Source organism: Pteropus medius, unplaced genomic scaffold (genome assembly GCF_902729225.1).
Source record: "Pteropus medius unplaced genomic scaffold, Ma_sr-lr_union100, whole genome shotgun sequence".
Lineage (NCBI taxonomy): Eukaryota > Metazoa > Chordata > Mammalia > Chiroptera > Pteropodidae > Pteropus > Pteropus medius.
The window spans coordinates 5737103-5762122 of record NW_024349224.1 but is presented as its reverse complement, the minus strand read 5'-3'; the positions used below and the strand labels follow the sequence as shown (position 1 = coordinate 5762122).

Here is a 25020-nt window from a genome sequence, read left to right as displayed (position 1 = left end):
AAGTGCCATGAGTGTATCATATCTATAAATAACTTTCGGGTTAATATTTATAGTTTAATAAGCAAATGGCCAAAGCATCTGTTTTTAAATGTCTTGATTTTAAAATGAAAGTTTTAAAAAGTAATTAGCTATTTTAACTTGTTAGAACGCATGTTTCCTTAAAATTTAGAGTTTACTAATGAAAACATTACTTCAATATCTGGAACATATTTAACTTTGCTTGGGTTAGGCTAGAATCTATATTTATTTCAAAGAGTCTCAGCTATTTCTGAAAAAACATCGTCACTCTTGATTTACGTGCAAAATTTTCTGCAGAGATGATTTCTTAAGAATAGCTATTTAATTTTTTCTTCTTCAGAAACACTGTGACTATCTTCTGAATGGGTGGCATTAAAAACAAAAAAGTGCGTTCACATCTAGAATCATGAACAGGTCTGTATTTATATTCATGTTCTAGGTTTAATGGAAAGGAGAGACTTCCAAGAAAGAAGGTAGGGTTTTTTCTGCTTAGAATTTATCCTAAAGGGGTGATTCTAGTTCAGTTTTCTCTGAGGACTTTATTTTAATGACCTGCTGACCAGCTGTGTGCGGGGCTTTTACTTTGAGTTGGTCCTTGAGTCATGATGTCTTTTTTTTCAAGACATGCGACTCACTCGCCTGATTTCTCTTCTGACCAGTGACACACATGTCAGCCTGTCAGTATGAGGGATGTAGTCTATAACCACGAAACAATTTTTTTTTTCTTTGTTAGCCTAATTGGTCAGTAAAAGAATTGAATTCACAGCCTTGACCTCATTAGTAATTTGTCCTAGCCAGAAAATATAAAACAACTTAATAAGCCATGTAGTTTAATGGAAAAAGGACTGGGCTAGGAGTCAAGTTGTGTGCATGTGTTCTATTATCTCTCTTCCACTAGCCTATAGTGTGTTCAAACCGTTTAACCTCCTGGGATTTGATTTTACTCAGACTTGAGAGTGGTGATCTAATGACCACAGTGACCCAAAGCCCTAAACTCCTCAATTTCACACCACTGACACCTCCTAGATACCTGAGTAGAACTGCCTTTAAATCTATCCTTAAGATGTAAGTAATATCACTTACTTCAGTATAAATGTAGATTTGATAAGCCACATTTAGAAGTAAGTACTCAACTGATCACTTAACGAGTTTTTAACATCATACAATAATGAAATCAAACATGACAATTATTGCTATTACCGGAGAAAGAGATTCAATCTATGATTCTTGACAAAGTTTACTTGAACATCTTTGAAGGAATTTAAAGGCAGTCTATCGATGTGCTTTCTTTGCCTTAAAATTTGAGGTCATTTATTTTTCCCTAGATTTTGACTGCTTTTTTGTATTAAATCTGTATCTTTCTTTTGAATGTAATCACAATCAGTGTCCAGATCTCTTCTGTAACAGAAGGTTCAGATATTCAGGTTGACGTCTCACTTAGTTGGCTACCATATTTCTATGGATAAGCCAGTGGCATGGGGCTCAGGATCCTAAACTCATTAAAGGCCTAGGAAGAGTGTGTGTCTCTGTTCAGCTGTGATACCTGCCCAGATTTCCCACTGATCCATCATTCTCTGGGTTAGGTGGAAAAGGAACTAATCCATTGATTATTTTACTAGGGTGTTTGTAGTACTCTTGGATCTTGGTTTTTATTATGCTATATCCCTTATAAAGCATGTTTAATGGATGTGCCTCAAGGGAAAGAGAAAACAATCTTAACTGATTATGTTCTGCATAGCTCTCCCTGATGCCACATGCTGGAGGCCAGAGAAGCCAGAAGTGTAGAGAGACATGTATTACTACCGCTTTTACAGAGGACTCTGCTTAGGGCAAAAAAAGGTTGTTCTGTGACATCCCAAAGCTATTAAGGATTTTTTTTTTTATTTCACTTTTGTTCTCTTAAGTAAAAGCTTCTGTCCATAACCATGCTAAAATAAAGCGAAACCCGTTTAAAGAAAAATGAAGTGAGTTTTTATTTTCAATCTCCTGTCTGGGTCTTTATAAAAATAGATTCACTATAAACTAGAATCAGCTATTGAAGATGTGCGACCAATTTTGTAAAGTCTTGAACTTGTGTCTCTCATCAAAGCCACCTTTTCTTTCTTGTCCTGCCAAGATTTTTCCATTCACTGCCAGGCATGTTTTCCGTACGTGTATATTACATCACCCCCACGTGCCCTTTCTGTCTTTTGTTCTGTCTAACCAGTTTTTATCAAAACTTAAAAGAATCAGAAGTATAAACTCCCGAGATGTCAAAAGCACGATTTATGTCTCAACTTAAAGGTGGCATTAAAATAATACTTTCACATCTAACTATTTTCCGCCATTAAACATGCGTGTTTCTTGAGCACTAAGGTGCATTAATGGTGCATTTTGGTTTCTTTTGACTTTTCCATTGCGCTTTTTATTGTGTGTATCTATACATTCTAACACTTTTATATTTGTAGTATGTCTTAATCCTAGAGAAACCGAAAACAATATATCACCTAAATGCTGCATAGGCTTAACACTCTTTTCAAAAGTTTTAACTTACTGTGGCTTGCAGATATAACCCACTACATCCACAATCTGTAGCTACATTTAAGTGCATACAGCATTCCTACATAAGGTCATGCGTTAAAAATTGCATTTGAGGAACATATGGAGTAAATATGTGTCCTCTCTTTACTAACCTTAAATGATAAGCCTTAGGAAACTGTTATTTGTCAGTGCTATAAAGCAGATTGTTGCCCAGTGGTTTCAATTATCATCAAAGGATTCTTCACAGGCAGTAATAGTTACATCAAAACCTGAAATTTATTATTCAGGTTCTGCACTGAAGTCTTCACAGTGATTATGTTCCTTTCAACAGAATGCATTTTATGCTGACTTCTCACATTCCTTTTCATCTTTTTATTATTTCCCTAGAATGGCCACCAAGTTAATACGACTAGTTAATGACAAGAAAAGATATGAGCGGGTTGGTGGCGGCCCCAAGCGGCTGGGACGAGATGTGGAAATGGAAGAAATGATTGAGCAGCTGCAAGAGAAAGTTCATGAGCTTGAAAGACAAAATGAAGTCCTCAAAAACAGACTAATTGCAGCCAAACAGCAACTTCAAATCCAGGGTCACAGGCAAACTCCATACAATTATGTACAATCTCGTGTGAACACTGGGCGTAGAAAAGCGAATGAAAATGCAGGCTTAAAGGAATGCCCCAGGAAAGGTAAAATAAAGCTTACATTAAATCCTAAACTTAAGTCTTTTAAAAGGTAGTTTTACACACACACACACACACACACACACAGTTTTATTTCTGTATGCATGCTTTTAAGTGTCTTTAAAAAGAAAAAAATAGTTTCTTGACTTTTTGATAAAATTGTTAATGTTAACATGAAGATCATTTTATTTAAGAATCACCAGATCACACTCAAAATTTAGTACAACACTGAAAATAACCATTCTATTGAAATGAGACATGTATGAAACTTCATAAAATATGAGTTGAGTTTGCAGGGTTTTTTATATTATAGAAGCTAATCACATTGACTCAGGCAAATGGGGAAACGAACTACTTTGCCTGTATGTGATCAAACTTTTTGTTTTGAATGATCACGCTTAAGCTCTTTGTGGAAAGACCTTTGATAACATTTGCAAAATTGTTTAAATCTTTCTCATCCTGTGGAGCCAGTGGAATGTGCACATAACTAGGAGTTTGAAAAGTTGTGTTTCTTACTCCTCTACTCTCTGATGACCTTGGACAAATCTTCTAATCATTCTGAACTTGAGTTATCTTTACATATAAAATAAAAGGATTTAAGCAAGTGCCCATAAGGGTCTGTCCTCTCCAGAAGTGATCATAAGCTGATCACTTTGCTCATTTTGAAAATGAATCACCTAAAACCTACCCAGGTTACAAAACAATTCAGTTGCATAGAGAATTTTCCACATCGAAAGAACCTAAACATTTCTAGTAAAATCCCAATTCTCTCCTCCCACAGACAAATTTTATTTATAATGAAGCAAAAATCAGTCAGTATTTTAGGTAACATGTTTTAGTTTCAGCTACTAGCAAAGGAATCTTAGCTTTAATTGATCTTCGTTTGGAATTCACATAAAGACCAAACATTTTTAGGGATATAAAAAATGATGTAAAATCTTTATTTCAATTTATTGAGGAAGAAGAAAACACCATATGAACAGAAAGGGAGAAAAACGTGTTCTATTTTTTTCTCCAAGCCAAAATGTTAACACTGCCTGTTCCCTAGTCAGAGTGCCTTTGAAGTCAGGAAGGCCCCCACACAGGCAGGAGGCAGCTGCAGGATGAAAGAGCGTGGCTACCCCTAGCTATGTGAGGTTGGCAGTAGACTTTGAATATAACCAAAGCCATCGCGATGAATTATACATGAGAAAATACATTCTGGCGCTAATTGACTTTTTACATGGAAGAAAGAACTCGTCCTCTCATGGCCTCGTTTTCCCCATCTGTAAAATGGAGCGATAGCACCAGATGAGAAAAAAGGGGCAAGAGATGCTAGCGCCACAGTAATGCATTTTAAATTTAAAAACCCACTTGTCCTCTCTGAGCCTTAGTTTTGTCGTCCGTGACTGTAGCTGGGCAAGGTGATCTCTAAGGTCTGCAAGGTCTTTCATCCTAAGTGAACAAAGGCCCACATTTTAGATTAGCACGGTGAGCTAATCTACTGCTGTGAATTGCTGTTGAAATAGAAGAGTTTGATGGAAGTTTCTCCCTATAGAAAAAATGAGCCACAGAGCAGTCGTCTTTTTACTTTTTATTTTTTACTTTTTTGAGTTTGTATAAGAGTTTATTTGAGCCAGCAGTCCTTTGAAAATATGACTCCAATAGATCTAATAGTTCCTTTGGCGATGTATTTCTAATTCTCTGTACCATTAGCATATATCTCTCAGTACTTAAGACATTTTATTATATTACAGATTTCCTTATGATAGCAAATCAAGGGTCCTCTTTTCTAACTTCTGTAATCTTATTAATTTATTTTTAGGTATTAGATTCCAAGATGCAGACGTAGCAGAAATGGTACAACCCATGGTTACGAAATATGGCAATAGTTTACTTGAAGAAGCCAGAGGAGAAATAAGAAATTTGTATGTATTCTTTTTGTGGTCATTTTAGAACTTTTTTTTTTTTTTTTTTTTTGAGCCCTCTCTTTATTTTAAACAAAATTGGGTTACATACAGATAATTTGCTCTATTACAATACAGCTAGATCTGTGGGGTAAGAATATATTATTAAACGTGTTTCCATTAAAATGAAGAAAAGGAACAACTTAACCAACTGAATCGACAAAAGGATTTATAGAATAGTCCTTTTTATTATAATTTCCCCCCAAAGGGATGGCTCAAAGTCCATTCGTTTAAAATAGTATAAGCTTTAGAAGCAACATTTTCATTCTCAGAAAAATTACAGGTATTTTTTTTTAATCCTGAATTAGCCTTTTTGTGGTTAAAAATAAAAAAATTAGAGGGAGTGGCTTAAAAGTTTGGAGTTATCAAATACATATGGATTTCAGATTTTGTTTCACTATAATTCTACAGTACTGCATTCTTCATCATACTATGGTTTCAAAAAAGTTACTTCTGCCACGTTTGGCTTACTTTTCCAGTTAATCAAAGCCTCATGGTTTCAGTGTCTGTGAGTCACACAAATGAAGATAAGATTCTACCTTATCTATAGGCCTTCACCTGGATCATCAAAAAGTAGCAATTCTGAATGAGGAAAGAAAACATGAGGCAAAGAATATCATTCTTTATATAGTTGCTTAAGAATAATATGGGCTTCAAATTTTTTCTTTTGAATATTTTAAATACCAGCTACAGTAATGATTATACTGTAAGAGAATAAAACTCAAAGACTAGACCTAGTCTTGTTAACCGGTCAGTCAGCTGAAAAGCCAGGTCCTTACACTGGGATGCCGCCAGACAGGGCGGAGGTAAATATGTGCTAGAGACTGCTAAATTAAGTTTCGCAAAATTTTTGCCATCTCTTTCTGAAGGGTTGATTTGGGTGATATGGGTGGATCTGCATAGGAGAGAGCAAAGGGACATGACTTAGCTGAAGAGAACCAGATTGTGGAGTGCATAGCAGGTAACCAACAAATACTTACAAACTGAATTGAACCAAAGTCCAATCTACTGTCTAGGACGTCATCTTACAAAAAGGTTATCTTGAATTGTTGCGTGTGTACCTTTAGATCATCACATTTAAGCTACTTCTACTTTCCTGTGTGCAAAGGCACTTAAGCTAAAATTTTTAACTTTCTTTGTACTGATCTTAAATACCGAGGATATCTCCTCAAACTGCAAATTAACACAAAGATTCTTTATTTCAGAGAAAATGTTATTGAGTCGCAGAGAGGCCAGATAGAAGAGTTAGAGCACTTGGCTGAGATCCTGAAAACTCAGTTGCGGAGAAAAGAAAATGAAATTGAGTTATCTATTCTTCAGCTTCGTGAACAGCAGGCTACAGATCAAAGGTATGTTAAAACTTCCTATATCACTTTGATAAGGTCAAAATTAGTTTAAAATACTTTACCATATGCCACAGAAGGATAAGTCTAGTCTATTTTGCAGTAGACTAGAATTACAGTTTTGACCTAACCTTCTTCATATAAGCCTGCTGTAGACCCACTAACTGCCATCATCAACATTCCAGGCTGAGGGCAGTGTCCCTACCTACTCTGCCTCGTCTTGTTGTCACCACTCATTTGCCCCATTTACCAAGACCGTAGAAAGTTCTGACACTATTTGATTATATCTACCAAGAGAAATATGTGTGACAAGGACTCAGCTGGTGGCGTACCTTGTGAATAAGTCCAGCCTTAAGTTTTTATCAACTTTAAAAGGTAGTAAATTTCATAAAATGATACCACTTTTTTATTCCAAAAAGGCGTCACCTCTCCCAGTATTCAAAGTTCGCGTGAAAATCTGTTGATTATTATGGATGACAGAGGGGCCCTTTATTAGTCTCCTTGCTGCCTCCTCATATTTGACGTTTTATAATGTGCAGTATTTTCTTTCCCGTCCTCCTTTGTTATTATTTCATTCCTAAAACCTTTTCTCTCTCCTTTCACATTATGCTTCCAACATATTTTTTCTTGAATTGTTTTCTTCTCTTTATGGCTTTTCTGTTTTCATTTCTTTTCTTTTGTCTTGATGTTCGTTTTTTCGGACCAAGCATACCTCAAAGTAGAGAGAGTAGCATATTGAACTCCCACGTCCCCATCCCCCAGCTTCAACAGTCTCAGAGTGTTACCAATCTCACGTCATCTGTCCTTCACTTTGCTTCCTTCAGTTACTTAGCCCCAGCCAGATATCGTGTCATCTCACCTGTAAATACTTCAGTATATATCTCTACCTGATAAGGAAATTTCTTCTAATATAACCACCATGCCATTATCGCACCTAATAAAGTTAAGGGCAATTCCTCGATATTATCTAATAACCAGTTTATTAGGTGAGTTTTATCAGACTTCCCCGAAGATGTCTTTCTACGATTTGTTTGAATTGGAAGCCAGCTGAGGTGTACACGTTACGTATGATTGTTATATCTCTTTTATTTATCTCTTCACGTTTCTCTAAACCAGACTTAGAGCCTCTATTTGTTTCTCCGCTCTCCAGTTGATGTGATATCATGCGTATGTGGCTAAGTTTTCATTTAGAGAAATCAAGTATGATTTTTCTAATTTTTCATTTCAGAGTCAGAGTTTAATTCTCCTTTAACAAACTAACCTGACATGGTAATATTTGAAAAAGCTACGAAATGATGCATAATGTGAGACTCGTTTAAAAAAAATAAAATGGGCTACAAATATATGAAAAACTTTATATTTCAGAGATTTAAAGGATTAGTATTATCTCTAATAATTTCTGTTCTTGAAAAGTTATGTGTAAAATTAAATTATGTAATGAAATTCTGTATATTTAGTGACATTTATATATGCTTCTTAGTGCAGGGCAAAAGAAACATGAATATTTTTGAGAATTATATGTTTACTAGGGAATGTAATTTGAACCGTGGCTTGGAACCACCTAGAATACCAAGGAGTTACCATGTTCCCCTAGGAAGAACTGATGTAGACTTAGCCTTCTTGGAAATCCAAGAAATGGCTCCTGTGAGAAACTGCTAAAGGACCAGACCTCAAGACCGAGTATGGTGATCTTAGTAAATTGCCCACAGGCATATTTAAGATATTATCTGCATATAAGAATTGTACCCTTAGGTCAAGCCCCACCTTGGAGCCCATCCCTATCAGCTTCATTTCCTCCTTGGCATTTCTGAAGTCCCCAAAGAGCAGCATGGGCATTGAGTCTGCTGTCCCTTCTTCCAAGGGGGATGTGATCATCTGGGAACTAGAGCGTTTGATGTTAATTGAAAGGGAAAACCAAACATCCTTTAATCCTGAGACTAGAACAGCACAAGAAACAGTAATAGTCAGCTACACGTATTTTCTGCTGTAAATATGGTCAGCCAGAGATACCAACATATACACATAGAAGAGCTTACTTCAAAAACTAAACTGCTGCCCTCCTCAGGGGCCCGGATTATTCACTCCATAGCAGTCTGTGTATATGTTATTGTGGTTGTTTTTTGCTCACATCAAAAATTAGAAGTAGAGACAAAATAAAAATTACAGGTAAAGGCACTTTTGTTGCAGAGCTCAAGGAAATAAGCCAATTTGTACTCTACCTCACTGATTTTATAAAATTGAAAATTACATGTTATTTGCTTAGGAGGAAGTGTACCCGTAGTGAATAGCTTATTGTTTCTTGAAATACAGTTGTTGAAAACTGAAGAAATGGCTTCAAGTAAGGGACTTTAGGTCTTTTTCTTATATGTTTACACATAGCTCAGAGTTTTATGTGTAACAGCAGTTTTTTTGAGACTAATGGAAAACTTTTGAAAAAGATGTTGGGGAGAATATAAAACTTAGTATAATTTACTGTAGAGAAAAATCACAAAAATGGAAAACATATTTCAACTTGTCTTTCACGGATACGTTCTTTCAGATTTGAAATTCTAGAAGTCTGATCTGGATGTTGGACTCCTTGTTCTCAAACATGAACCTAACATAGTTGTAATCTTCAGAGTACAGTGCTTGATATTTATGGCAAAGAGCCTTTTCATAGAATATTATAGAAACTCTTCGTAGTATGTGTTTAATAGACCAGTTTGGTTTGGCATCGGTTTGACATACACTTTTGGTTATCCAAAGCCCTTAATTGCTTTGAAGTGAAAATCCAGTGCTGCTCTTTTTTATTAAAATCATGTTTTTTCCTGTTATTGTGGTCTATTTTGGAAGACTGAGTTGTGATTTTTGCATATGTTCTACATAATGCCTCATTAGCAAAAAATCTTGTATCATTTACAAGTAGCCTGAATGTCTGTGTTGTTTTGAACAAAAATCCATATTAAAATTTAAACAATATAAAAATGCACATTTTCTGCTTATTAAAAAGGCCGTCTTAAATGCAAAGCAGTAACCAGTGAACACATGTACAAGAACATTAAAATCAAAATGATTTTACCTTTTATTGACTTTTTCAACTCTCAAAATATTTATGCTCTTACCAAATGTGTAAGTAGTTTGTACTATGTTTTTTTAAGTATATGTTAGGGTGTTTACCTTCTTAATTAAAAATCATGTTAAGTGCCGTAATGTCTCAATGGAGGAAATTTAAGCCGTAAATGTTTTAGACATTCTGACCTGCCCTCTTGCCTTTAGTTGACAGCAACTGTCAAACCCTAACATAGGCCTTTTCCGGCAGGAGAAAGCTTGGCTTGGGGGGCTCCATCTTTCCTCTCTGCACAGACGCAGGACAGTTACATGCCTCCCTAACGTTTCTTTTTGAAAAATTGCAAACCTACAGAAAAGTTGTAAGAATAGTAGTGTGACCACTCACATACCTTTCACTCCTTTGCATAATCGTAAGTGACACAAGCCTGTTCTGCATTCTGCATGGTCATAGGCGATCCCTTCTCCTTCTCTATCCTTTCCCCAGCCCCCTTCACATATCTGAGAGTTAAGTGTGTATATCACTTCCCCCTATGGACCCTTCTCAGTCTCTTCTAGGAACAGGGACATCCTCCTATATAGCTGCAGTGCAGTCATCATGTTCAGGACATTTACCAATGAATGATACAGTAGCATCATCGAATACACAGTACATATTCAAATTTCCCTATTGTCTCAATAATGTCCTTTATAGCTGTTTTGTTTAATTAGCTGTTTTTGTTTTGTTTGGCTTTGCTTTGATCTGGTATCCAGTCAAGGCTCCTGTATTGTATTTAACTGTCATGTCTTTCAGGTTTCCTTTATTCTAAAGTGATTCCCCAGTCTTTTCCAGCCTGCTGATTGCTATTTACAGAATGTCCCTCAATTTGGATTTGTCAGATTGCCCAGCCCCCTAATTTAGAGGGCACATCTGGTTCTCGAGCGGAAGGGTAACTGGGGCCAGGGATAACCATGCAAACATTATTATTACACAGGGAGGCGATCTGTCTTTTTTAAAAAATTATACTCACTAAGCTCTTACTGTTGTAATGAATACCGTAAAATGTGCCCAGTAAGAAGCATCACTCAAATACCATATTTTATCCCTGTGCTTTTTATTATTAGTATTACGTAAGATTTTCTGTGATAGCAGCTTGCCGTATTTTCGTAGCGTTTTATATAAACCACAGCAGTTGTCATAATTAATAGTAAATAACATGTTAGTGTGTACATACGCATCAGAGTGGAGGGAAAGCCAAAACCCAGGAGCATCTCAGTAGGAGGGAGCAGATCAGGAGAGGAGCAAGAATTTCTCTCTTAGAACTGGGTCCGAGCGCTGGCTCCCTCACTCATGGACTCGGGCCACTACCTCAACTGTGAAACGAAGGTCGACAGGATACGTGCTTCCCTGCCTTTTAAACAACAGCCACTTTTATGCCTAGGGACCTTGTGTTTCTGCAAGATTTTTTACTCAATAAGCACTGTTTATTAATTAAATTAACTCTTTTTTTAATTCATCGAAAACTATATCATACCAATCATTGCTTCTGATAATTGTGAAATAACCTCTGTTGTTACTGACTTAGTGTAATTCTATCAAAAAAATAAAAACAATACAAGACCTTTAGTTCACTTTTGCAACTGAATCACCAATAAATCTACATTTCCCATTGGGCTTTTTTAATATATTGAATATAATTCTCAGTTTCCCATTACTAATTGGAATCCATTAAACTTGATCCTCAGAATGGACTCCTTTTGGAGATGAGTCAGGATTTGGGTTCTTCCTGTCCCCGCCCAGTCCTTTGGAGTGTACCCGCCCCATTTTCAGAAGAGTTTGGTTATATACATGTCCCCCGCCATTCCTTGTCAGGTGTTGAGAGGAAGAAAATACTGAGTTCTGATTTGTATTTTGACCCAATACCAAAAGAAAGATATACTCGAGAGGCAAATAAACATACACAGACAAAAATTTTCCTCTATACAGTCTTAAATCAAGAAGCATTATTTTCAAGTAGCAATTTTGAGCAAAACCATTACTTTTCAAATAGACTTCCCTCAGCGCTTTTAGTGAAGCTTATTCCATTTAATTTACTCGCGACCTTCTGTAATCCTCTTCAGAAGGGGTATCTTGCTAGTGGCTGTTATCTGCGTGTCCCTAATAAGAGCTATGAATGACCTACATTTCTTTCAACAATACACTTACAGAATGTCTGCCACTGTTTTTTTTTAACTGTAGAGTTGTTTTTTTTTAATCCTAAGGTTTTTTCAGCTTTGTCCTCCAAATTTAGACAGCCTAAAACTATTACCCAAAAAGAGCCTCTCTATTCTTTCTCATAAACATTTGACCTGACTACTTTCCAGAATCTCAGCCTCGCTTCTGTACTCTAAAGCTTACTCTTCTAAATGGTGTTAAATACTATAACATTTTTGCCTCAAAAAAAAAACCAAGAGGCTTTTTTTAGCATTCATAATCCTTACTGCAGCAAAGAATGAAATGTCAGTAGGGGTTGGGGGTGGGGGAGTTGTGTGCCTGGGAAATGAAGTATAAGAAACTCTCTGGAGCAGAGATTTTTGCTTCTTAAGCTTTCATATGAGACTATACATTACATAGCTCCACTGAAAGATTTTCCTTCTCCAGTGTATCTGAGGTTTTAGGTTTCTGGATTTATTATGGCACCCAGTAGCAAAGCTGGAGTCAAGTGTTTTCAAGGCTTCCATTAGAAATTCCTTTTTCAGAGTTTATTGCTTGACTGTTTCAAATTATGAGAGAAACTTGGCACATAGGTTGTTGAACTGCATTACTTTTTCAACATAAAGTCTAATTTATTTCAGTTTGTTTTTAATCTAGAGATGGGCCAACAACTCTTTTCATAGTTTTAGAAGATTTAATCATAATTCTAAATAATGTCTTTTTAAAAAAGAAAAAAGAAAAGAAACTGTATTTTCCAACTTAAATGTTCATAGTTTTTTCAAAATCCTTGTTGAAAATTTTGAGAAATTTTTTTTTTACAAAGCATTTAATTAATTTGCTCGATATCTGTTTTCAAATCATTTCGCCACATGTAATACATGTATAGATTGGTGCATGGCCGTCAGAGTTCATCTGAATGTTTTTACTACGCATTGTCCTTTCTGTCAGAATGTCATCCTCCTGAAGGTTTGCCTTTCTCATCACAGGGCATGGAACGGGGCGGGAAAATATAATGTGGAAGTGACTTAAACTATTGCTCATTGAATTAGCCCTGTCCCTGTTCCTCAGAGGAACCAAACTGAGGCCTTCGTCCACACGCATAGAGGTCTGGGACAGGCCACTTACCAAAGACTCTCAGCTGCCTCTTACTGCCAACATCTTTCTCACGTTCCTTGCCAACTCGCTGTGACGTGGCCTTCCAGTCTTTTCTCTCTCATTTCCACCCTTGTCCTTGTTCCATGTTTCATCTATGTAAAAAGAGTTGAGTTGATTATCACATCTGAGATGATTCTTCACTATACACCTTCCTAAAGGCCAGGCCACATTTATCACATTGTTAATTTTAACTTTTATACACTTTATATTATTGACTCAGCACTTTCAGCTTGACAGCTAGTCAGCCTTCTTTCTCATTGTCACCCCTCAAAAGTATCCAGTCATAATAATGACTATTATGTAGAAAGTCCCTAAAACTGACACTTAAAAATAATTATTAAGGACTTGTAGGTGTTGCATATTGTCTCAGAATATTTGTCCTCTTTAACAAACTGACTTTTTATTTAAAGCACCGCATCATTATTGCTGGTTTCTAAATACTACCTATGCTATATTTGTGTCCATTTGTTGGGCATTATTAGAATAAAATACTCACTGACTTTTCCTGGCAGTCTTTTGAGAAGTCTAAACTCCAAGGAGTTTAGGAAAATAGTCAAGAAAACATCCACCAATTAAACCTCTGAAAGTTTTTGAAAGATACTTACTGGCCTTTTGCCATACAAAGAAAATTCAAAATTAAAACCTGTTATTTCTATGACCTCATACGGCAAATGAGTTATAGGGACTTAATTCTTTATTAGTATCATTAAATAAGTTATTATTTAGATATATCTGACATATATATCTTCTTGAAATTATTAACATAAGAATAAGAAAAATAAACTATCAGGAACTGAAAATATAAGAAACGATTTGAAATTATTTGAATAATATTCTTTCCTTCCATGTAAATAAATATCATTCATTGTTGAACGGTCAAACCAAGTAATTTTAGGAAAAACAGAAAAATTAGATTTTGACTTCTAAATATGAAAAAAAGGAATGTTTTCTTTAGATCTATTTAAAATGTTTTTTCCATATTATAATTTTTTTTGGTGAGTAAAGATAATAACTAAGGGGAATAATAGTAAACGTGCTATTGCATGAGTGCTCAGAACTACTAGATAATATGTTTTAGACACATAATTATTTTAACATTGTGTTAAGACTGTACCCTGGGCAAGATCCAGGTTCTTGGACTTGTTTATCTTCTGTGTGAGGACAACTAACTGTCCAATGCCAAAATACAATGAACTTTCAAATATCAAAGAGGAAAATTAAGTATTTCAAGTCCTCAGCTGGTTTACAGATGTGTGAGCTTTGTAGTCCATTTTCTGGTTCCAGTAGGGCATTGTGACAATTTTTCCAATATGTGTACACTAGATAAGTTTTGGAAGTAAAACTACTTACTTTGAATACTAAAATGATTTTCTGAATTTAAAATTTTTGTGTTTATTTTTCTTATGAAAAATGAAGCCTAAAACCGAGCTTCACAATCTTAAGATACTTTTGAATGTAAAATGTATTAAATTAAGGAACCTTTCTCTGTCAGGAAAATAAATGCCTTTTGAAAACAGGTATTCATTTAGATCTATGATTAACCTTTAATAAGATCTTCCTGTTAAATTCTACATTTGCTTTAATCTCGGCAGGAAAAATACAAACTAGTATTGCAGCATATAGAGTTTCTATATACCCTGTGGACGTTAAATGATCTCTTACAGCTAAAGGCACATCTGCAACATATTTAAATGCCAGCTTTGGGTATTATTAGTATAAAACGCTAAGTCACTTTTTTTGGAAATATTTTGAAAAGTTCAAACTCCAGGAGGAAACTCCAATAAATGGTAATCTTATGATACCATTTGTTTCGAGGGAAAGGTGGGAAGATGAGGGGCTGTGTTGCATATTTTTCATTTAGGGGAGAGTAGTATGACAGTCCTTCGGAATCAGTCTGCAGTTTGGTGACGGGATAATTTCGTTGCTAAAGGCTGATGTCCTTTTGCGCCATTTTCAGGCCACTCAAAAATTATTTGAGGTCCCTATCATGAGTCGTTGTGTGGGGACACAAGTCATTAAAGTTGGGGCTTCTTTCAAATTCTGAGAGTCTGTGAGTTTATGAAAGTTCAAGAATGATTTGTTGGTTTTAAATGATAACTCTATCCTAAGTGAATAATAAACTGAAAACCTCAGTGACTGATCTGCAAGTATGTAAATTTTTTCTAGGTAACATTCAATGAAAAATTGTGATTTCATCACTGATTCTTTTTCTCTTGCCTTACATTTTTTACTTTGTCTTTTTCTTACACACATCGTTAAAGGTCAAACATTCGGGACAATGTAGAAATGATTAAGCTTCATAAGCAACTAGTGGAGAAAAGCAATGCTCTTTCAGTGATGGAAGGAAAATTTATTCAGCTTCAAGAGGTACTGCGATCATCTATTAGGTGATACATAGATACAAATGTTCAAAAATAGTGTTCGAGTTGTATTTTATTTTAAGTAGGATGGTCATAACACTAAAAAATAATTTTTAAAGATTTCTCTTTATTCTCAAGTGTGTATAATTTCATTTCATATATTATTTATTATTCGTAACTTAATAACTAAAGAAATAAGCAACTGCTTGGACTTTTTATAAATATCTGTGTCATCTTAAAATAATAAACATTTATCATAAATCATCTCATGCCAAGAAAATTTATATTTAACTTCTTTTATCTGAATTTCTATGAGTACATAGCACTGAAGGTTTAGATGTATTTGCATATATCTTCAGTTCTAAGCATTTATGAAATGTCCAAGATAGACCAAAGTTATGAATAGGCCAATAATCAGGTTTCGTTAAGTCTTTCCTTGATGTGGTATTTTGCTTTGTTTTGTCATTGCCATTATCAGAAATGTTTGTGTATCCATCACGTCAACTATCGGTGTATTTATTTTAAATCTTAACCATTCAGGTTGACAATCATTTGGACTCTTCATCCCCACGATTGTTTTAATGAGGGCTATGGCCCCACATGAGTGCCATCAGAGGGCGCCTGTTTATTGGCACTGCATGATTAACATAGGTTCTGGAATTAATGAACTCCAGAACATTCCAGATGAGCAGAATTTATAGTAAGCAGCACAGTAGCCCCCTCTTATCTGTGGTTTCACTTTTTGTGGTTTCATTTATCCACGGTGAACCACAGTCTGAAAATATTAGGCAGGAAATCCCAGAAATAAACAGTTCATAGGTTATAAATTGCATACTGTTCTAAGCAGCATGATGACATCTTGGGTCGTCCTGCTCTGTCCCACTTGGGACAGGAATCATCCCTTTGTCCAGCGTCCCCACACTGTATTCCCTGCCTGCCCGTTAGTCACCTAGTGGCCATCTCCATTATCAGAGAGAGAGAGCCTACATTCACATAACTTTTATTACAGAATATTATTATAATTATTCTATTTTTTATTATGTTATTGCTAATATTTTACTGTGCCTAATTTATAAATTAAACTTTATGTGTATGTATGTATAAGAAAAAAAACAGTATAGCTAGAATGCAGTACTGCCCAGGCATCCACTGGGATCCTGCTGTACTTCTTTGAAGTACTGAGACAGGGAAAGCAGTAAATCGAGGCAAAGCATATAGTCATCTGAATCCTAAATTCACTATTGAATTTATATAACTCAACATTTTAAGACCATATTCTGGGTAGTATTTTCTATCCTGCAGGAGCCTCCTTAAATGTCAAGTAATAACTAACTAACTATTATTTAAATAAGAGAGTTTATGAAAGAGAGGAGACTAATTAGGGAGTAAAGAATGATAGTGCTATCTGCACATAGATAGAAGAGGGAAATTAAAATTCCATGTAGTTGAAAACCATTTCTAAAATGAGGAATTAAGAAAGGAATTAAAAAGCGATTTCTCTTATCACTGGCTATTTCCATTTCCATTTAACAGTGATGCCAGGTATTTATTTAAATACCGACACTAACAAGTGTCTGCTGTAACACAGGTTTTGGGAATTGACGTTGGGTAGAGATTTGAGAGGTTCAGACCAACAGCTTCAATGAGGTAGGAAGCCCAGAGAAAGCTAGTTTAAGATGGTGTTCTGTGATAATACCAAGATTAACAGAAATTGGACTAAAGTAGCTCAATCTCCATGTTTCTTTTAAATGATTGAAGAAGAACTTCACTGGAACTTGAGTGATATTAAATAGCAGATAAGGCGTACATATTATGGTCACGGGGTCTCTCTGAAGAGACTTTAGTCTCATCACTTTATTTATAAAAGAAGTATGTGGCGTTTAAGCATGTAAAATTGAATTTAAAACATTCACGAACAGACCATTTTTAAATTTAAGGTGACTTCAGTAACTATTTTACTGAATTAAAAATTTTAACTTAATTATATTAAAATTAAAAGCTAACTTTCCAAAGCTGTTTATACGTCGTGACAGATTCTTTCAGTTTGACTCTCGGTGGTCAGCTCAGATTTTTGACTCAAGCAGCAGTATTTTAAGACAGCAGGCCCAACCACTGTAATCATAGCAAAAAAAAATTTTTTTTGCTAAAACTAATATACTCACTAGTCACTATCAACAAGTCAGAAACTTGACAGGAATTTTTAAAAAGGATAAAAAACTGTTTGCATGATGTGACTGAGCTAAGTTAGCCCTGTGTTTTCTTCTTCGTGATAAACTTTGGTTCAGAGTGTCTCTTATGGACAAGTAGCACATAAACATTGTGTGAGGTGAAGAATAAACTGTAGAAACATGAACTTCAGGAGTAAATTCATTTGTAGAATTGTAATCATTTATCCAAATCAGAATCCATATGTAATCAGTAATTTTGAGGAGATTTTCCTTTTGGTTTTTAGAAGCAAAGAACTCTCAGGATCAGCCATGATGCCATGATGGCGCATGGAGATGAGCTAAATAAGCAGCTTAAAGAGCAGCGTTTAAAATGCTGCAGACTCGAGAAACAATTACATTCCGCGACATTTTCTGAAAGAAGAACAGAAGAGGTAAGCTTCTGAAGAGGTTAGCCATTTGTAACATTAAAACCTCTCTGTAATGGTTTTGAAAAAGCAAAATAGAAACATTTCAAACATATGTATTTAAAATTGTGAAACTACATGCGTGGCGCTTCGATCACAGCAAACTGTATCAGCATATTTATGTGCATAGCAAATTGGTGCTTAAAAATGTGTGCAAATGTGCTAAGATCAACTATTTACCTAAACAATTGAGATCTTTGAGGAAAAAAACATTTTGAAATTGATGCCAGGTTACCCGTGGAACTTCTCTCAATTTTAACAGCTTATTTAGTCATTTGAGACACCCAAACAAATTTGTATCCATTTCTGAGAAGAAGATGTTCTATTCTGTAACATTAACAATTTTGTGAAATTATTTAAATTTTTTCTAAGAAGTTTGAAAACTCATCTTCCTATTATTGTTGCTATTCGTATGTCCCGGCTCGCACAGTCTTTTTCTGTAGTCTGTTAAATTTGTTCTAGAAGAGAATTTTGAGAATGGAAATGAATTTTAAGAGTACTCTGATTCATAGGAATAGGTCATAGCTACAAAATATACCACTGAATAAAACTTAAACATAAATACATGAAATAAATACAGAAAGCTCCATTTTAGTCATAAAGATATAATTATTACCCCAAGTTAATTTCTAAAAGTGTTCTTTGGGATAAAACAAGGTATACAATTTAATTTTTTTCATTCATTTACTTAAAAGATGTGCTACTGGCTCTTTATAAATTCCAGGTGACATGAGAAATCGTGTCTTCAGAGTAAATAGTGATTGACACAATTTGTTTGAACCATGAACTAAAAGAAAAGTTAATCCTTTTATTTTTTACGGGCCAATTGGAAATTAATACAAAATGAATATAATCATGGAATTCATCAGGGAGGAAAGTAAAAAATATTATGTTTCCCCAGACTTAACAGCAAGCTTTTAACACTTTCTTTATTGAGTTTTGGCAGAGGTTGCCATAAAGCAATGAATACGTTTCTACTAAATTAAAACAGAAATATTAATTTCATGTTTACTTAACAACTTGGAAAAAAATCAATGCTAAATTAACTACAGACAGTATAAGTGGACTAGTTAGCAGCTGCAATTTAGAAATCAAGACTGAAACATGTTATCCTGCTCTTGTGTGTTTTTTTTTACCTCCGTGTGGTTTTATATGATAATTGCCTACTGTGTAATTTTCTTTTCATTTTAGCTGCAAGATAGAATTAATGATTTAGAAAAGGAACGGGAACTTTTAAAGGAAAACTATGATAAACTTTATAACAGGTAAATCATGATGTTATGTGTTCTCTCATTCTCTTGTTTGAGATCTCTTATATTAAAGCATTGTATGTCAGACCATCTAATATTTATTAAATAATTAGCAGTGGATGACTGCAAGAAATATACATACGTTATAAAAGAAAAATAAGCTTTTTTAGGCATTGGTAATTAGTTCTTTAACCTGAGCGATAGTCTGTTAGTAAGAAAACCATATTGCTTTGTTAGCAGTAATAACTGCTATCATTTATTGAACAGACTATAAGCAAGCAGGCACTGTGCTAAATACTCTACGTACATTATTATAAATTCCTTACAACAACCTGGAAACGTAGGTATTGTAAATGCCCATTTTGCAGATAATGACAGTAAAACAGAATTAAGTAACTTTGCCTATGTTCTTAGAACTATGAAATAATAGAGCTTGTACTTGAACCTCTTGGCCTCTCCAAACCCTTCTGTCTTCCACTGGGTTACCCAGCCTATTAGCTGAGACCGATTCTTTCAGTCAAAGCAAAGGTGTTCACTTACAATTATCTCTGTTCCTTATAAAGAGAAATACAAGCATCTTTATCTCGAGATACATTAAGAGAGCAGTTTTGATTTTGTTATTTAATCTGCTTCATAATTACGGTATTTTAAAAATTAATCCATTCTGGTAATGTTAGAAACAGAATTCTACTCCATAGCTGAGTTTAAAGTGATACAGATATGTGTGTGTTTAAGTCTTTTTAGTATATGATACTGATTGATAAATACAAGTTTACATGAAAGTAAATTTTATGTATATGTTAGAACTGATAGTCAACTATTGCCTGTATTAATCTCTGAAACATCAGAAAATAGCCATCTGATCTACCACTATATCTTTAACTTTTTAACTGTATGGTTTACGTTCTCTGAACTAAATTTACATTTTGAAAATTAAGCAAATCATACCTAAAGACTTAGATATGTCTTAAGGATATGTTTTTATTTATCTTTACTGCGGAAATACATCTAAATCAACGTTAGGCATCATTCCAGCGGTGTGTGTCACTATGCTGTTTGCCGGCTACTGTTGGTTGTCTTCGCACAGCGGCTCCTTACAGTGAGGGTTACCAGCAGCAGGCGCAAACACCAGTTACAGTCATATCTGGGGCTCTCCAGCAAGGGGAGGCTGGCTGAAAATCTGTATGTAGGATTTGCCTTCAACCCGCTTCCGGATCATTTGGCCCTCGTGCTCTGTTCTGGTTTCTCTCATCAGCCTGATTAATTTTACCTAAAGCGTTTTACTATACCTCCTGTTTTATATTTCCATCTCTATAGAACAGTACATAAGTTTATACTGATATATATCTAAACATGTAATAGTGATGGGTTTGAAAAATTCACATTTTGATACACGGACCACACAACCATCTCTTGGTAGAAAAAATGTTATCCTCATGTTTCGTAACTGAGGGAATTAAAACTCAAGGAAAAGTGAGACGTACAGACTCACACAGCATTGCTGAGACTCCAGTACAGGACTAAAACCTAATTCTTTTGGCTCTAAACTTGTTTTTTTCCCCTGTGCTTCACTATCTCTCTGATTTTAATTACGTTGGAAAATTGTGTATTCAAAAGGGAAATGTTCTTGGAGAAACAGAACTGTCATACATTCAGAAATTTTTATTGATTTATATTTATCTTCAACATCTTGTAATTTCAAATCATTTAACATAGTCTTAATACAAGAAAAGAAGTGCCATTTGACCATTACTTATACATTTTGTACTTCCCCCCAAATAGAGGATTTACTGAACATACTTTCTTGGAATAAAAGACGTATCTGGGAATAATGCATTAATGGAATTTTGAGAAAGACATGTTCTTCGCATATTTATTTTATCACTGTGAAACTTCATCTTTTCATATTAGAAGATGATCTGAGAGTGTAAATCAGACATTGAATGTTCTTTTCTTTTATGTTTTATGCTTGAGCTACATTTTTTCCCTGTCACGTTAAAAACAGTTTGTTATGCTGCTTACACTTGAATTTTGTATGACGTGTGTGGAAGTAAATGTGTATAATGAGTATCAAAACATTTTCTGTAAAAGAAAATGTCATATCACTTAAACAAAAAACCCAGCAAGTATACATGATAGTAGATAGAACTACAACATTCTCTAATATGATTGTTTTAAATATATCGTTTTAGAAGTTGTACAAACTACAAAACTCAACAAAAACTCAACAAACTCATTAAAAATCAACATCGTTCCTAAGATTCCTTACAGCTCTTGTGCTTCATGGCACCGTTATTCATCATTGCCGGCAACTAATGCTCATCAGAAACTACACATACTCCCCGTTTGGTTAGTCATAGTGATAGCATGTTTTTCAAAGGAGAGCATTTGTTTGTTATCCAAAATTGGCTAGTTTTCAGGAGGAAAATATGATTTGCAGATTGCGTTCTCATCTTCCTTTTTCAAATGAAATTTCGAATGTGTTTATTACTTGACATATGACATATTAGAGAATCATCTGGTAAGATAAAACCCTCATGTTGGTATTCGGTATGAGCCTCTTTTAATATGCTAAAACATTTTGATATAATGCCAAGAAATAAGTATAACTTTAAGAAATGTCAATTTAAAAATACAGAATGAATTTTTTTCAATTAAATCTTTCTATTTGGTTAGAGAGAAACTCTATACTATAATATAGTAAAGCTGCATCTCATTTTCGGAGTTAGTATAGTTTTAAGGTGATGTAATTGATGAATGCAATAGTCCTTCAACTATCATGTATATGAATAACCTGGAAAACAAAAAATGTAGGTTTTGCCACCCCTTTGCCACCCTCCCCACTTGCCCTCCTCACTACCCCCACCACGTCCTATTCAGTCAATTCGAGATCAGATCCAGAGAATGTGGTAAAGGTGATTTCAAGGTATTGACTTTCTGAGAGACACTAATCTAATGCCTATTTAAAGGAAGGAGTTCAGTTTTTGAGGATGACCTTAACTGTTTTAAGAATTGGATGAATCAGGTTTTTACAATGTAATAGTCATCTGATCTCCAGGATGTAAAGGAGCAGTGCTGAGCACCCCTAGACTCTCTGTGCCCCGTTTCTGTACAGTGAACACCTGTCCCCTGCGATCTTCCAGGAGCCATGAAAGCTCATGTAATCAAATGTGAGCACTCTGAGCTTCCCAGAAATCGAACTGAGTACATTTGGGCCATCACTCCTCCTTCGAGAAGTGAAATACCCTGATGTAAATCTGTACTTGGTTTCCATTAGGCCCTCACTGAAGCACCTGTGGATTTCGTGACGGGTGATTTAGGCTTATACTTCCCTGTCTCTTGCATTCGGACACCCTTGAACGTTGGAATAGATGGAATTTCTCCTGTAAGAAAAAAAGACCCCGGGGTAGAGATGAATTCTTCAGCTCTTACTTCCGTCTGATCGGGCTGTCGGTCGAGGTGTTTGTTTACACCGTGCTGACCGGGGCTGCCGTGGACGTGCCAGCGCCCGCAGGCGCCGGTGGGCACTCCGCTGCAGGTTGAACTTCTGTCACTCCTGTGGCAGAATGTGACGGTGAAATGTGCACAAAGACCCACTGCGACCCCCCTCAGTCGTCACCATAGGCCCTGCACAAAAACATTTTCATGAATAAGAGGTTCTCAGAGGCTGTTCTCATATGCAGATTTAATCATGCGCACAGCCTTCACAAAGAAAATGGAGCCAGATGTGGCTCACCACGTACAGTTACACAGATGGCTCCAAGCGTGGAGGAATACAGTAAATCCAAAAGGAATTCCTCGTGAAACTCCAGTGGAATGTAATCCTAAATTTAGAGAGAAGATAGCAGTGGGCTAAATTCAGATTGACTTACGCTGATTTACACTAGTATTTTGTGGGTTTGGAAAAACCAGGCTGCTAAATTGTTCTTAATTTAAACACATACGGCTTCTGATGTTTCTGCCAGATTAACTGTTGGTGATCTTTTTGCTGGTACTAATGCTATTGGAACACTACTGTTTCTAATTTTTGGCGTCTGATATAATGTATAGTTGTGCCCATTTCATCATGCTAATTTTTTTTCCGGGTAGTACATGTTTTTAATAATGCCCTCCCCCCCACACACACACACATTCACTCACTCACTCACATACATGAATATATATGTGTGTTTGGTGTATATAATTTGACCAGACACAGAAATTATATTTGCTTTTTATTCAAAAATTAAAATGCAAGGGAATATTATTTACTTTAAAGTACACATTGTATTCGGATTTCATTTAAATCTAAATAATTATACCCTTTTTAAAATTAATTTAAAATATTGGTATGTCAGATCCATGCATTTTTTTCAAGGTTCCATATGTGAAATGAGAGCATTGATAGATGAAACACATGTCATGTTTAGAGAAACTTCTAGAATTTTATTTATTCTTAAGGTCATGTTATTTTAAATGGAATAAAAACATTGAAACTGTAAAATGAATACACAATTTTGTTTTTTCGAAAAGCCATGCCTCCCAGAAAAGTATCTCCTTTGGTATAAAACCCGAGACTAGCTGGCAGCAGCATGAAGGGCAATTTTCAGTAATAAGTTTCTTTTCCATTTACTTCATCATCGGTACAGAACCAGATTTTTGTAAATTTTTGTTTCATTTACTGAGTTTAAAATAAGTAGAAAGGTCAAAGCTGCTGATAATTATCCAGTCATATCAAGCTTCACAGATAATAGTTTTCTGCTGAAATACAGCTCAAGATCAGTTTTTCCAAGACCTGGCTCTCACCTGGAGAGCTTTGTAAAAATAAGAATTTCTGGGCCCCACGATCTTCATGTTTAAGTCTCCCTAAGTATTCTCAGAGTAGCTGGTCTAGCACCAGTGTTTACTTGAGGCCAGCATTTGGGAACCACTGGCCCAAACGAAAGTTTAGTGTGTGCCTTCTGTGTACCATTTATTTATTTTTCAACTAGTTCTTCCGATATGCTGGGCCTTGATCACTAGCAGATTTTAATGGTAATTTAAACTGCTACACTTTTATTAAGGAATAGTAATTCTGTCTTCATCATTCTTACCAGGGTGTTTACTGGGTTTTCATCCCAATCATGTGTTATAAGTGAAACCGTTCTTAAGTCTGTTGCCTTTTGTTTTTAGGACAAACACTGCATTATCACTACTTCTTAACATCGAGATTGCCGATGTTAATTTCACTTTGAGGCAAGTATTTTGCGAATGTTATCATCACAGACTCCAGAATCGAGGATCAGGTGGAGAGTCCCTTTTCTCCGTAGTAGGAGGGTTTTGTGTGTGAGGGAGCTTGGTGTTGTCCGAGGCCGATCGCTGAGGTTTGGCATTGTGGATCCCTCTGGAGTATGTACAGTATCAGAATTCCTTCGCTAATCCCACAAAAGCTGCACACTGCCAACTTTTCTGACTTTAGAGCTCTAAATTAAGGCCAGTTCCTTTGCTCATCCCGCAGACTCTTTCAAGTTCCCTAACCGCAGCCTGAGAAAGGCGCCTCGCTTTCCACAGCAGCAGACCAGCATCTGTTTACTTAATTCCTAAGACATGATGACAGTGGTCTCTGTGCCACTAAAAGCTTTTCTCCTTGTTATTCTCGGTCGAAGCTGATTTCCAAGCTTTCCTTGCATGTCACGTGTCGCGTGTGTTTTGCAGTGCCTTCAGTGCTGCCCGTGAAGAGCAGTGGAAGTCCGAGGAGCAGCAGCTGAAAGTACAGATTGCTCAACTCGAGACTGCCTTAAAGTCCGATTTAACAGACAAAAGCGAGATCCTTGACAGATTAAAAACTGAAAGAGGTACATATAAAATGACTGCTGACTTACTCATTGCAGACGTCCGTTTCATTCCTTGTTACTCGCTGACTCGGGCGGGCTCGCCGCG

General features: G+C 35.6%; 1 protein-coding gene across 2 annotated transcripts in view; it reads left to right on the top strand.

Moving 5' to 3' along the window:
- RPGRIP1L (RPGRIP1 like) overlaps positions 1-25020 on the top strand; it is an 84949-nt gene that overhangs the window by 4740 nt on the left and 55189 nt on the right. Inside the window, exons 4-10 of one of the 2 annotated variants that reach the window (XM_039880885.1) lie at positions 2926-3224; positions 5023-5125; positions 6370-6513; positions 15142-15247; positions 17693-17839; positions 19064-19137; positions 24796-24935. In XM_039880885.1, the coding sequence (XP_039736819.1) occupies positions 2926-3224; positions 5023-5125; positions 6370-6513; positions 15142-15247; positions 17693-17839; positions 19064-19137; positions 24796-24935 (1013 nt within the window). The remainder of the gene's footprint in view (positions 1-2925; positions 3225-5022; positions 5126-6369; positions 6514-15141; positions 15248-17692; positions 17840-19063; positions 19138-24795; positions 24936-25020) is intronic. The other variant, XM_039880886.1, reaches the window with a different exon arrangement.